The 15,561-nt window shown below is 43.2% G+C and overlaps 1 protein-coding gene across 1 annotated transcript; it reads right to left on the bottom strand.

Moving 5' to 3' along the window:
- Positions 1 to 428: 428 nt before the first annotated feature.
- Mrps33 (mitochondrial ribosomal protein S33) lies at positions 429 to 14,953 on the bottom strand. Its single transcript, XM_069996916.1, has 3 exons — positions 14,906 to 14,953; positions 8,562 to 8,802; positions 429 to 841 (listed from the first exon to the last, which is right to left on the bottom strand). Exons 2-3 carry the CDS (start codon positions 8,774 to 8,776, stop codon positions 736 to 738), a joined length of 321 nt encoding a protein of 106 aa, XP_069853017.1. The 5' UTR covers positions 8,777 to 8,802; positions 14,906 to 14,953; the 3' UTR covers positions 429 to 735.
- Between the last annotated feature and the right edge of the window lie 608 nt (positions 14,954 to 15,561).

Consider the following 15,561-nt stretch of genomic DNA (forward strand, 5'->3'; position numbering starts at 1 on the left):
CTCAAGGCTAGCGCTCTACCACTTGAACCACAGCACCACTTCTGACTTTTTCTGTTCATGTGGCACTGAGGAATAAAACCCAAGGCTTCATGCATGCTAGGCAAGCACTCGATCACTGAGCCACATTATCAGCACTGAGCCACATTATCAGCCCTCTAATGCCATTTTATGTAATTTGTCTGTCTCCAAGACTGGAAGTTCCATGATGCAGAGACTTTCTTTTAACTGCTGTATTCCCAGGGCTCCAGAACCATGTATACAGTAGGCATTGAATACTCCCTTTCCCAAGAAAGCCTTTGATCCCACTCAGATGAGCCTCAAAGAAGTAGGTGGAGATGGCAATAAAGTTTGTAAGCTTGGTGGTAGAGAAGTGTCTGAATACCCAGAAAGATGAAAGGTTAGGGCTGAGGAAGAAAGGAAGAACAAGAAAATTCAAAATACTCATTTAATGAGGTTCCCCTAGCCCCTCAGCATCCCACCTCCATGCTAAACATATCATTAGACAATAATTTACTTGCTCTATTGCGGAATTCGGTAAGGCCAGATTACAAAACTAAGGGAAAACTAATTTTGCAGAATTAGAATGTGTTAATAACTGGATTGGGCTTCAACATGAGATGATTGTGTCTCTCCAAATAACTTTCATTAAAGATGACAGTCCTCCAGTATGTGGAAAGATGCTGATATACCTCCCTGAGTCAGTAAGAGGAAGTCTCCTTTCTTGATGGGACAACACTATTTCTTTTTTGATGCTCTTTTTCCTTCTCCTTTCCTTGGTTTCCCCTTCCCACGGAGTTTCTTGAGACGCCTTTGCTCATCCTTAAAATCCTGATGCTCATCTCTAAACAAAGAAAGAAACATTAATTGACCAGTTTTGTTTTTTTGTTTTGTTTTTTATCAGACTTGAAAGCACACTAATCCAGCACTGTTCTTTTAGGTTGTTTGGGTTATTGATCCCTGACTCCAGGGTGCATGCTCACTTGGGAGGACAAAAAGTGCAGAGGTTGTCAACATATGGAGGGGTTGGGTTCCGAAATTCCTTCATTGTAGTTTCCCTTGACAGAAGCAATGCCACAAATGGCCGTTAACCTCCCAGGCCAGCTTAGGTAAACCCATGTAACTACAATACACACCAACTACTCCCATATCTCCCAACCTTAAGCCTAAACAATGAGAGGCACTGCAAGTGTGTAAATCTTCAGTTGCATGGAGACCCTGAATGCCCCAAGAATGAACTTCTACTAACAATGGGCAGAGGGCTGGAGGAAGTGGCCTTGATGGCATTGAATGGCTCATATGAAAAAAGCTTCTGGAAAGACTCCAGTAGAAGAAAGCCAGATCAAAAGACAAATAGCTAAGACAAGGTTACCAGCACTATTTATGTTTGTGGATGGTATAGAAGTTGAAGACCGCCTATGCTGTTAATGTTCCATCTTAAGACCAACCACATAGCTATTTAAATCACAGTTCAACCTTTACTGTCTCTATGGCTCTGGATAAGTGATCTCTTTTTGAACCTTAGTTTCCTCATATGTAAGTCAAGAGCATGCTAGCACATAAATTAGATGAAAGAAAAGGGTTTGCTGGGCCCAATTTTTGTTTTTGGTCCATCGTGGGGCTTGAACTCTGGGCCTGGGCGCTGTCCCTCAGCTCTTCAGCTCAAGGCAAGCACTCTACCGCTTGAGCCACAGTGCCACTTCCCATTTTCTGGTGGTTTATTGGAGATGAGTCTCACAAACTTTCTTGCTCGGGCTGGCTTTGAACCGTGATCCTCAGATCTCAGCCTCCTGAGTAGCTAGGATTAGAGGCGTGAGCCACTGGCACTGGGCCAAATATATAACTGCCGAGGCTGTTATAAAATATATGGGTCGGGCTGGGAAGGTGGCTCAGTGGTAGAGCACTTGCCTTGCATGCCTGAGGCCCTGGGTTTGATTCCTCAGCACCACATAAGAAAAAAGAAAAAAGCTGGAAGTGGTGCTGTGGCTCAAGTGGGATAGCACTAGCCTTGAGCTGAAGAGCTGAGGGACAGCGCCCAGGCCCAGAGTTCAGGCCCCACGACCGGATCCCCCCCCCCCAAATAAATAAAATAGATGCGTTTTGCCAGTGGCTCCCATCTGTAATCCTAACTACTCTAAGGCTGAGATCTGAGGATGGTGGTTCAAAGCCAGCCCAGGAAGTAAATTTCATGAGGTTCTTAGCTCCAAAAACCACCAAAACAGTGGAACTGGGACTCAAGTGGTAGAATGTTAGCCTTAAGCAAAAAAGCTCACGGCCAGCCCTGACTTCAAGCCCTAGGACCAGCAGCAGCAGCAGCAGCAGCAGTGTGAACGTGCAAGCACGTGCACACATACATACTCTCATGATTGGTTTTACAGAATTTGATGTTTCATTCTGTAAATATAATGGATAGTATACAACAGACTTCTGGATTAGTTATGAATGCCAAATATTTCTCAACAGAGCATCAGGACCATACTTAAATTATGTCAGGAGGGAAGCAAGATGATGAATGAGAAGCAACAAGAAGCCAAATTGCCAGAAAAACTGAGTTTTGAAGGTCCAGCTCAGAGGCCAACCACTACCAGGAATTACTGTCTGTGGGCAACTGGGAGCAAGGTGGGAAGCAGCACCAACTACACTGAGGCAGGAACTCCATGAATCAAAACTCAGATCCAAAATGCCACTGCCACTAGCTTGGGGTGCATTCTACGTGAGTGGGAAGCCAAGTGATAGTTGGTATGACCCTAAGCAACGTGAGAATCTAAGTTAAAGCCAGAGTCAGGGCGGGAAGCAAATTGCATGGGGAGCAAGTTGGTAATCCTGAGGTCGGATGACTTTCAAGTTCAGAGAGGCAGAAGTTGCCGTGAGAGGAGTAGGGGCTGTGGTGGGCAAGCCAGGAGCCACCAGCAGCTTAGGAGTCCCGTACAGGAGGCCAGCCCTTGCAAACAGCAAGCTGCAAACAGCATTTTCTGTCTGCATGCTGCCTAGGGTCCCGGCTCAGAGTCTTGCAAAGTTATTGGGCTGGCACTCTGCCATGGAGCTAAATCTCCAGACAGGCCTCTCCGGCCCAACCTGTTCAGACTTTAAAAAAGTCTGGGGAAGAAGCCACTCTTTCCAAGGAAGAAATACTCTTTTTTTTTTTTTTATAATATTATTTTATTTTATTTGAGAACATACTGTACAGAGGGGCTACAATTACATGGGCAGGATAATGCATACATGGAAGAAATACTCTTGTTGTGTCTTTTATCTTTTCTGTCTTTCTCTGTACATGTTCTTTTGTGTTCTCTGAATTATTCTGGTACCTTCAAAACATACTTTTCCCATCATATCACACCTCTTCTTTCCATTTCCCCATCTTCCTTTTTTTATTACTTTTTTTTTTAAACTTTATTACATATACTTTTAATTTTTTTTCCCCTGGTCCTTGAGCTTGAGTTTTGGTCCTGAGCACTCTCCCTGAGCTCCTTTTGCTCTAGGCTAGCACTCTACCACTTGAGCCAGAGTGCCACTTCCAGCTTTTTCTGTGATTGATGGGAGATAAAGAGTCTCACAGACTTTCCTGCCTCGGCTAGCTTCAAACAGCAATTCTTAGATCTCAGCCTCCTGAGTAGCTAGGATTACAGACATAATCTTGTCTTGGTGCCAGGCCTTACTTTTAACTTTTTTTTTTGTTGGTTGTAGGGCCTTAACTATGGGCCTGGGTGCTGTCCCTCAGCTCTTCAGCTCAAGTATAGCATTCTACCACTTGAGCCACAGCATCACTTCCACTTTTTCTGCTTATATGGTGCTGAGGAATCGAACCCGGGGCCTCATGCATGCAAGGCAAGCACTCTACTATTGAGCCACCTTCCCATCCCCACTTTTAACATTTTTAAAAGACAAGGTTACACTATAAATACTCTAATTTCCCACTCAATTACCTTGAAGGAGGTAGCTGATATTTACAATAGATTTTTACTACATTTAAATATTTGGTATGAACTCTGGCTAAGAACACAACAACAAAAAAGAAAATTATGGACCAACTTCCTTGATGAATATAGATACAAAAATTCTTCATAAAATACTTGTACCTTAGAGTACTTTAACAAGATCATACACCATAGTCAAGTTGGCTTCATTCCAGACACACAAGGATGGCTCAATACACAAAATAAATGTAATAAAGCACATAAACAGAACGAAGGACAAGAAAATTACATGATTATCTCAATAGATGTTGAAAAAATCTTGGATAAAATTCAACATCGTTTCCTGAAGAAGCCTTGAAGAAAGAAGGAGTAGAGTAAAAGGAAACTACTTCAACATAATAAAAGCTACATATGACAAACCTAGGGTCAACATAGCACTAAATGGGGGAAGAACTCCAAGTACTGGCTTTTAAGTCAGGACTGAGACAAGGATGTCCGCTTTGTCCACTCTTACGCAATACAGCAGCTGAATTCCTGGTCAGAGCATCAAGACAAGTATATAAAATATAAATTGGAAAGAAAGAAGTCAAATCATCCCTTTTTGCAGATGATATAATCCTATACTTAAAAGACCACCAAAAGGCTATTAGATCTGATAAACAACTTTCAGAAAAGTGGTAAGATATAAAGTCAACTACAAAAACCAGAGGCTTTTCTATATACCAACAACAAATGGGATGAGAAAGAAAGCAGAAAACATTCCTATTTCAATATTAAAAACAAACAACCCCCCAAAAGAAAAACCCCACAACAGCTGGGCACTGCTGGCTTCATACTTCTAATCTTAACTACTCAGGAGACTGAGATCTGAGGATCACAGTTCGAAGTCAGCCCGGGTAGGAAAAGTCTGTGAGACTCTTATCTCTAATAAACTACTTAAAAAAAAAAAAAAAAGCCAGCAGTGCTGTGGCTCAAATGGTAGAGTGCTCACCTTGAGCAGAAGAATCTCAGAGACAGTGCCCAGGCCCAGAATTCAACCCCTAGGACCAGCAAAAAACAAACTAAACCAAACTAAACCAAATCAACCACAAAACACAAACCAATACCCCCCACAAACAACCAACCTAAGAATAAACTAAAACATAAGGTGGGAAAATCTTCCATGTTCACAGCTTGACAGATTTAATACTGTAAAAATGGCTGCATTACTGAAAGCTATTTACAGTTCAGTGCAATCTCCCCAATCCCAATGATATTCTTCACAAAAAGAGAAAAATCTGAAAATTCACATGGAAGGATAAAAAACCTGGATGGCCAAAGCAATCCTGAGCAGAAGCGCAATGCTGGAGGTTATTTTACTACAAATGATACTACAGAACCACAATTACAAAAACATCATAGTACTAGCACAGAAACAGATAAACTGACCAATGGAATAGAAGATTAGATCCAGAAATAGACACACATAGCTATGGTTTTGACACCTGGTAGACATATATTGGAGAAGCAAATGGTATTGGTAAAACTGAATATGTACATACAGAAGTTTGAAAGTAGAGCCCTGTACATCCTTCTTCAAAAAATAACTCACAATGCATCAAAGACTCTAGTTTAAGATCTGAAATTTTGAAACTATAGCAAAATATATGAAAAGCTCTTAAAGCTAGACATAGGTAGGAAATAGACATAGCTAAGGAAGAACTGACAGATGGGATTGCATCCAATTAAGAAGGTTCTACACAACAAAACAATCTAGCATTAAGAGACAGCCTACAAAATGGGAGAAAAACTACTCATTCAACAAAATATACAAAATATATACAGAACTCAAAAATTAAATACCAGAAGAACAATTAATGAATGGGCATATGAAATAAAATCAAATGTATGTCTCAAAAGGTATATAAATGACCAAAATGCACAAAGAATTGATCTACAACAAGTAAACAATGCTGGCAAGGATGTGGAGGTGAGGAAACCCTTAGACATTTATACTGGTGGGCGTATACATTTAGTGCAGCAATTGTGGAAATCAGTACAGAGGTTCCTCAAAAGACTAAATGTAGAACTAAGAATATGATCCTCCTATACCATTCCTAGGCATATCTACAAAGGAATATGTCAGCACACAATGGAAATATCTGTACTCCCATGTTGATTATAGCACTATTTATAATAGCCAAGCTATGGAATCAACTTAGGTGCCTTTTAACCAATGAATAGACAATATGACACACACAAATGTATACACACATATATGTATGTATACACACACAGGGAATATTACTCAGCCATCAAAGTGAATGAAATGTTGTCACTTGCAGAAACTAGATTGAAATGAAATGAAGATAATCATTTAAGTAAAATAAGCCAGATCTCCTATTTCCTTTCTTTCTTCTTTTGACGGTCATGGGGCTTGAACCCAGGGAATGGGTGCTATTTCTGAGCTCTTCTGGTCAAAGATAGTGCTCTACCACTTTGAGCCACAGAGCCACTTTTGGTTTTCTGGTTGTTAACTGGAGATGAGTTTCATTTTTCTGCCTGGGTGGACTTTGAACCTGGATCTTCAGCTCTCAGAATTCTGAGTGGGTAGGATTACAGGTGTGAGACGCTCTCGGCAGATCTCTTTTCTTTAGCATGAAAACCCTATTACTTATGATGGTATTCAGACTCTCACCACCTGCCTCTGGTCTTCTCAGGGTCCCAACCCTACACTTCTTTTGGGTGATTCCAGGCACACTCCTGCCCAAAGGCCTTCTCTTGTCTCTTCCCTACCTAGGTGTCTTGTGGCTCATTCCACTACCTTAAATTAAACCCTGCCTAAATCTCATTCCCTCACTGGGGCTGGCCCTGACTGTCCAGTCCCATTTCATGTGGTAACAACCCTCTCCACCCACCACAGGTTCCGTCAGCACATAAGATCCAGCTCAGCCAGCTCTGCCTTTTCCCTTACAGCACAGAATTCACTTATTATGATTTGTTCGCCTTTCTTTCTTCCTTCCCCTATTTCTTTCAACCTTTGGACAAAAAACAAACAAACAAACAAACAAACAGCCTCACCAGGCAGGGGCATTTGTTTCCATTGATGCTAAAAACCTAGAACCTGTTTAAGTAAGTGGATCAATTATTTTGAGAAACTGTGCTTCCTCTTTGCAGGTCTTTGAATGGAGTTTTCTTTACTGAAGGGTCTGTCTAGCTTAATTGAGGTGGTTGCTTTTGAATGCTCATGAAAATAATTTTGCTTTTCCAGGGATAACTGTTCACTATTTTTCCCCTGGTCTCCACAATCATTCTTCAAATGGAATGGCAGGAAACAGATATGTTCAATAATTGAATATGATTAGTTACGGGTTATACTCAATCAGTTTTTATTTTCTGAGCCCAGATTAATGGTAAGAGACATAGACCCAAGCAATTCCAGACATTCAAAATAGGTCATGGAGTATAATTTCTAATAATATTTTAACTAAGAATATTCTGTGTGTATCAGTTGTGGGGCTTAAATTCAAGGCCTAGGTCCTGTCCCTGAACTTTTCTGCTCAAGGCTAGCATCCTACCACTCTGAGCCAGCACCACTTCCAGTTTTCTGGTGGTTAATTGGAGATAGGAGTCTCATGGACTTTCCTGCCCCAGCTGGTTTTGAATCACGATTCTCAGATCTCAGCTTCCTGAGTAGCTAGAATTACAGTGTGAGCCACCAGCCCCCAGCAACTTTTATTTTTTATTTTTTTTAAAAGAAAAATCATCACACAGGTATTTGATCTTTTTTTCTTTCTAGATAGGCATATAGTCGTAGGTCTACCCAAACACATAAGCATGGTGTTAAGAGCCTATGTGATTTATACATTACTCTTACTGGGAATTATAGCTAATTTAAACCAAATTCATATATTGAAAAGCTACAAAAATGCCAGAAATGAGTGGGAAGAAATAACAATGCTAACAACACTGCCATCAGCAGAGAAAGGAGGCTCCCACACACCGGCTAGGAGGCAGATCAGGTGTAGGCAGGGACTCTGTTCAGCTGACACCAAGAACCCCTGGCAACCCTGGCGCTCCCGGTGTTTTCTTCCACAGCATTTGCATCCATTTTGCTCTTGGTAGTCTTTCTCTAGTGCTCTTAGGTTAATCAATTATTAAACATTGCCCCAAAGCTCAGTATCAACTCAACATTAGTAATGTTTTATACATAACTATAATATGTCTAAAATATTCCAACAAGCATGTGTCTAGTGCTTTTGTTGTTTTTCCCCAGTGTGCTCAGTATGGATATTCTGAAAGAAGTCTTTCCCCCACAAATTATACCTTTTGAATGACCTGGGTCTCTAATAAGATCCACAAAACTCTTAATATAAAGGATATAAAAATACCCTCCAAGCTGGGCTCAGGTGACACATGCCTGTAATCCTAGCTACTCAGGAGCCTGAGATCTATGATTGCCATTCAAAGCCAGCGGGGCAGAAAAGTCCATGAGAATCTTGTCACTAATAAAACTATTCAGAAAAAGCCAGAAGTGGCGCTGTGGCTCATGTAGTAGAGCACTAGCCTTGAGTAGAGAGGCAAAGGGACAGTGCCCAGACCCTGAGTTCAAGGTCCAGGGCTGGGGAAAAAAATATCCTCCAGTTCCCTCTTTTTTTTGGTCATTACCTGTAAAGGCCAAGAAAACGGAGTGTGCCCATGAGCGCAAAATATGTGTTGTGACTTGGATACCAGTCATAAGTCTCCTTCCTCTTGGCCAGGGGCTGTTCACTGAACAGTTTCACCACTTTCATGGATTTGGAATCCGTAGGCCTGGCAACTTCACCAAAGAGCCGGGCACTCAGACGAGTCATGCGCAATGCATATTCTGAGAGTGAAGACATTTCTTGAGCACTGAGGAGCAAATTCCCTATACAGCAAGTAAGGAGAGATAAACATGAGAGGGTGAGAAACTCTAAGATTATCTAATGAGCATTTTTTTTAAAGAAAATATAAGTCACACATGAATCAGTGTGTACTATTAGCAGGACGTGCTTTGGAAGAGAAACAGCCACAGTTCTGAGAGCTATTTCCTTTGCAAGCTCCATGTTTACCTTCACACACTATTGTTTTCTTGCTGTGGTGCCCCTTTTACAGTGACCTATTTTGTAATGCAGTAAGTTATTTACTGGTAGTCAGTTCACTTATTTGCAGGCTGATGAAGAGGACAGGGAAACAAGTTCTTCTACCTCAGCATTGTCATTATACCTTTCAAAAACAACCACCTAAGCAATCTGTAAATAAATATGCTGACTACCTGCCATCTAAAGGTATAATCATGGCAAAGAAAAAATTATGCTGCTGTCTTTATCATCAGTCCTTTGAACACTGTTCCCCTTCGGGGCACCAGATGGCTCTGAGAACTACTAATGAGTTATGAGGTCATTTGGCCTCTAGGTTACTGGATTGAATTCTGCCTAGAGACTGAGAGGAGCCACGTGGGAAAAACAGACAGTAGTTTTATAGAAATAACATGCAACAGCTTAAATAAAGATCAACAGCTTAAGAAGTTTCCTGTTATTCTGAATCAAGACCTTAATAAAAACTAAGTTGGAGCCGAAAACAGTAACTTTTTCTTCAGCGACATAGAATGTTGAAAAAGATGTAAGCATGTTAACCATGATATGCAGAAAGTGCAGCTCATAAGACATAAAAAGCTATATAAGGGATCTGTGAAAATCAAGAACACTGTTAGTGGAACTATGCCATCCTGTTCTAGATTATATATGTTGGCCACTGTTGGAAAATAGGCTAATTTACCTGAAATTTTAATGAAAGATAAGTCTTTGCTTACTAAAAGTCTATCTGGGAGCATAATTTAGCCGATATATATATATATATATATATATATATATATATATATATATATATATATATATATATATTTTTTTTTTTTTTTTAAAGGAACTGATTTTGAATAGGGGAAAGAAAACCCAGATAACTCCCCCCCCCCCCCCCCCCGCCCGGTGCTGCTCCTGGGGCTTAAACTCTGTGCTTGGGCAATGTCCCTGAGCTTATTTTTCCTGATGGCTAAGATTCTACCACTTTAGCCACAGCTTCACTTCTGGTCTTTTTGGGGGTAGTTTATTGGAGATAATAGTCTCTTGGACTTTCCTGCCCTAGGTGGCTGTGAACTATGATCCGCAGATGTCAGCCTCCTGAATAGCTAGGATTACAGGAGTGAGCCACCAGTGCCTATCTAGTTTCCAGCCTTTTTTTTTTTTTTTTTGCCAGCTAATTGGAGATAAGAATCTCCTGAACTTTCCTGCCTGGGCTGGCTTTGAACCATGACCCTCAGATCTCAGCCTCCTGAGTAGCTAGAGTTATACCTGTTAGCCACTGGCACCTGTGGATAAACCAATCTTGAAAATAATACACACACACACACACACACACACACACACACACACACACACACACACCTGTGGATAAACCAATCTTGAAAATCACACACACACACACACACACACACACACACACACACACACACACACACACACACACACACACACACCACAGAGCACCTAGGAAAAGTTGCCAAAATAGCTTCTTAAAATATTTATACATACCTTTAAATAGTATTTAGACCAGATTAATACATCAAAAGACTTCCACATATCGGCTAAGATGCCGATCTGGTGTTGGGCCAAGAGCTGTATATTCACTTGATAAAATTTCAAAACAGTGTTCAAGAGAATGAACTCAGTGTTTAAGGAGGTTTAATGTCCATTTCAAGATGCATTACAAGAGCAGCTGACCTGAATTCAACCAACTGCAGAATATCAAACCACAAATCATTTACCATTTCAACACCAGCCAATCAATATTGGGCCAGCATTGCCACCTACAGGCCAGCAAGGGGCAAACTGTCAGATTCAAGTCTCTGTAGCCCCTATATGGAGATCACATACAAGCCTTGCTTTTTGCTTTGCCTTTTCCACCATGCACTCCTGACCCTTGCTCCACTGTGTGGATTCAGGTGGATTAACACTGGTGCTGTTAGGACTAGGGTTTTATTTTTATCATTGAGAAAAAAGGTCACTAACAGTATAATGTTTAAATAGAAAACAGTAACAAATCAGCACTATAAAGTTTGGAGAGTTGGAAATGTCTAAAAGTCACCCTCAGAAACTACAAAGTTTCATTGCATGCTAACTCTTTCTTTTACCTTAAAACATCATTTTCCAAATACCAGTTTAAAAATTAACAAAAAAATTGTTTCATTAACTTTGCCTTGTTTTAATTAATTACCATATGGCATCAGAATAGATTTTTAGTGCAGGGGCTGGGAAGGTGGCTCAGTGGTAGAGCACTTGCCTTGCATGCATGAGGCCCTGGGTTCAATTCCTAAGCACCACATAAGCAGAAAGAAAAAAGCCAGAAGTGGCACTGTGGCTCAAGTGGTAGAGTGCTAGCCTTGAGCTGCAGAGCTGAGGGACAACACCCAGGCCCAGAGTTCAGGCCCCACAACCGGACCAAAAAAAAAAAATCTAGATTTTTAGTGCAATTGCACAGTATTTCCACAGATACTTTTTTAACTTTTTTTTTTTTTTTTTTACCACTGATGAAATTTTACTTAAAACACCATCACAACTGAGCATTTTGTGACTTTAATCAGTTCTCTCTAAGACAATGCTTCCTATTCCATTATTGCATTAAAAACTAGTTATTCTGGGCACTGCTGGCTCACACCTGTAATCCTAGCTGCTCTATAAGCTGAGATCAGATGATTGCAGTTCAAAGCCAGTCCAGGCAGGAAAGTTCATGAAACTCTTTTTTTTTTTTTTGGGTCCGGCCGTGGGGCCTGAACTCTGGGCCTGAGAGCTGTCCCTCAGCTCTTCAGCTCAAGGCTAGCGCTCTACCACTTGAGCCACAGCGCCACTTCCGGCTTTTTTCTTTTTTGCTTATGTGGTGTTGAGGAATCGAACCCAGGGCCTTGAGCATGCAAGGCAAGTGCTCTTACCACTGAGCCACCTTCCCAGCCAACAATAATGTTTTAAATCGCCGAGGTTCTGAGTGCTCTATATAGTTTTTTTTTTTTGTCGGTTGTGGGGCTTGAACTCTGGGCCTGGGCGTTGTCCCTCAGCTCTTCAACTCAAGGCAAGCGCTCTACCACTTGAGCTACAGCGCCACTTCCTTCATGAAACTCTTATATCCAATTAATCACTATAAAGCTATGATCACAAATATAGATTAGAAATCTTTCTCCAAGGGCTGGGAAGGTGGCTCAGTGGTAGAGCACTTGCCTTGCATGCATGAGGCCCTGGGTTCGATTCCTCAGCACCACATAAGCAAAAAGAAAAAAGCCAGAAGTGGCGTTGTGGCTCAAGTGGTAGAGCGCTAGTCTTGAGCTGAAGAGCTGAGGGACAGCGCCCAGGCCCAGAGTTCAGGCCCCACGACTGGACCCCCCCCCCAAAAAAAGAAAGAAATCTTTCTTCACAGATACTTCTAAGCCTTTCTGGAAATATTCTCATTTTACAGGAAATTTTTTTTTTTTTTGCTGGTCATGGGGCCTGAACTCTGGGCCTGGGTGCTGTCCCTCAGCTCTTCAGCTCAAGGCTAGCGCTCTACCACTGGAGCCACAGCGCCACTTCCGGCTTTTTCTGTTTATGTGGTGCTGAGGAATCAAACCCAGGGCCTCATGCTTACAAAGCATGCACTCTACTGCTGAGCCACCTTCCTACCCCCTTTACAGGAAAATTTGTCTTGAATTCCAAACCATTTTTTTGGTCGGTCATGAGGGCTGGACTCTGGGCCTGGGCGCTGTCCCTCAGCTCTTCAGCTCAAGGCTAGCGCTCTACCACTTGAGCCACAGCACCACTTCCGGCTTTTTTCAGCTTATGTGGTGCTAAGGAATCGAAACCAGGGCCTCATGCATGCAAGGCAAGCATTCTATCACTGAGCCAACTTCCCAGCCCAGAACCATTTTTTTAAAAATATAGGCTACAGGAAGTCAAGACCTAGCTTTGAGTACTGCCTCTGCCATTTACTACCTGTGCTATTTTGGACAGTTATCTATCCTAAGTATCCTTTTTCTGAAAACAAGCTTGCATGGGCTATGTGAGAAATGAACAAGACAAAGGTATTCAGTAAATGATACCATAAAAGAAAATTCTTAAATCTCTTTGTTCAAATATTCCACTCAAACACATTTGTTAATTCATTGTTGTCATTAATTATGCCTGAAAGAGGGTGTGTATGTGTGCATGGGGCGGGATGATGCCCATTACAATTATACTTTTCTCCTACAAGCCTTATAGCCACAAAAAAATAGCACAGGGACCAGCACCTAAGAACCTGACAGGTAGGAAGAAGGAGCTAAGACTGTAACTATCACAGGATGCTGTCATCTCCATGCTCACTTCGTAATGTAACAGATTACTAGAGAGAGTAACCAGAAAGTCACATTAGAATTCATTCAAAGAAGTTGGACATGTTTATACATGGCTGTAGTCTCAGCACCAGGAAAGCTGAGGCAGGATCACCAGACCAAAGCCAACCTAGGAGGGAGAGAGGGACAGAGAGAGGTGGAAGGGGGAATCTATAGGTACATGTATCACAAAACCCAAGTCCCAGGCTGGGAAGGTGGCTCAGTGGTAGAGTGCTTGCCTTGCATGCATGAGGCCCTGGGTTCGATTCCTCAGCACCACATAAGTAGAAAAAGCCAGAAGTAGCGCTGTGGCTCAAGTGGTAGAGCACTAGCCTTGAGCTGAAGAGCTGAGGGACAGTACCCAGGCCCAGAGTTCAGCCTCACAACCAACAACAAAAAACAACAAACCCAAGTCCCCAAATTTTTATTAAAGACAATGGGAATAAGCCTTTTCAAATGGAATCCTTTATTAGAAGAAAAGAGCCACTTACTTGCTGAACAGGGAAACTGAGAGTCCTTATAATTACCAACACCACTGGTTTTCAGTATACTTTTTTTTTTTTGATACTGGGATTGAACTCAGGCCCACAGGTAATTCCCTGAGCAATTTTGCTCAAGGCTAGTACTCTACCACTTTGAGCCCAGGGCCACTTGCTGTTTCCGTGTGGTTAATTGGAGGTAAGTCTCTCAGACTTTCTTGACTGGGCTAGCTCGATTCTCAGATCCCAGCGTCCAGGGTAGCTAGGATTACAGGTTTGAGCCATCAGTGCCCAGCTACTCATTTCTGCTCATGACAGGAGTCGGATACGGATTTTTGTTTTAAAAACAGGCCAAAAAATTCTGGTGTCCTTGAGTATAGGTTCTAAGACTAACCAATTGCCACTTTTTACTGATTTCAAAAAGTAAAAGAAAAACCTTAGTGCTGGTTGTGCTTCCTCATAAACTCAACTTTATCTTAAAAAACAAACAAACCTGATGTCCTAATAATGGTGTTAAAGATAATAATTTACATGTCAGTAACATTTTGATTCACTTAAACACTATTTTAAGGTGGGCAAAACAGTCGCTGAAAACCGTCCTTCTAGCTGGGCGCTGACGGCTCACGCCTGTAATCCTAACTACTCAAGAAAGAGGCTGAGATCGGAGGGTCAGGGCCCAAGAAAAGGCTGGGGTAAAGTCCGTGAGACTCCAATTAAACACACACACACACACACACACACACACACACACACACACACACCCGGAAGTGGAGCTGGGGAACAAGTGGTAGAGTCTCGAGCAAAGACGCTCAGGGACGCGCGCACGCCCTGAGGGAAGGGAGAGGTGGGAGCCCCGACCCCGGCTGCGCCCCGGGCCCGGGCCGGAGCTTCCGGCGGCGGACCCGCGCGCGACACGCCTGCCCCGAGTCCTGCAAATGCGCCGAAGGGCGCGGGGAGGGCCTGGGTGTGGGAGACACACACAGGATGATCCATCCGAGGTGATCACTGGCGAAATGGAGTCTCCTCATTCCCGGCAACTCTACAGTCCTGGAGACCCCGCAGGAGCTGTAGCGCCTCGGCCGCCAGCTCCCTGTAACGCCCCGAAAAGTCTCCAGCCACCTTACCTGCTCCTGACCTGCCTCTCCTGCGCACGCGCCTCCCGTTCCGGAAGACCCGCCCCCTCCCCCGCTCCAAACTCCCGGCCACCAATGCAAAGAGCAGTTAGAGAAACGGAAGTGTGCCGGCTAGAGTGCAGCCCTGGTAACGACCCGGAATGACTAGCTTGCTTTCTTCGAGGAAAATTGAGTGGGGGGGGGGGGGGGGGGAGAGGAAGGGGGGGGTGTGCTACTTCGACGCCTGCGCAGTGCGGTGGCTTGGAGGCGTGGCTTTGAGGGAAAGTGGGCGTGGGGACCGAGTGCCGTGTGTTGTGCCTGCCTGGGGCCGAGGCAGCCTAGGCTTTCTTACCGGGTCCCGCAGTGGTCGCCGACTTTTGTTGTTGGTTTTTTTCTTTCCACAGGGGCCGAAGAAGTCCTCCTGACCTATTCCGGGGCCCGCTCCCTTTCTCTTCCACCATCTGTCATCCTTGAAGCTCAGGCCCACCGCCCCCATCCGGGCAGACGCACTGGGGGGCCTGGCTTGTCCCTGCCAGTGGGGGCTGCCGACCCCCACCCCAGTGGCCAGGAAGGTTCTTCCGGGAACTGGGATGGGACGTGTCTCGTCTAGTGGTTATCTAGAACCTGCCTGACCCCCCCCCCCCGTAGAAATACTGTTTGCTTTGTTT

Source organism: Dipodomys merriami, unplaced genomic scaffold (assembly GCF_024711535.1).
Source record: "Dipodomys merriami isolate MVZ:Mamm:240054 unplaced genomic scaffold, mDipMer1.0.p SCAF_5, whole genome shotgun sequence".
Classification (NCBI taxonomy): domain Eukaryota; kingdom Metazoa; phylum Chordata; class Mammalia; order Rodentia; family Heteromyidae; genus Dipodomys; species Dipodomys merriami.

Excerpts from the sequence above, each read along its gene's own strand:
- Mrps33 (XM_069996916.1), bottom strand. The coding sequence starts at position 8,776 with ATGTCTTCACTCTCAGAATATGCATTGCGCATGACTCGTCTGAGTGCC. Across the intron at positions 842-8,561 it reads CGTTTTCTTGGCCTTTACAG|AGATGAGCATCAGGATTTTA; the intron begins GTAATGACCAAA and ends TTCTTTGTTTAG.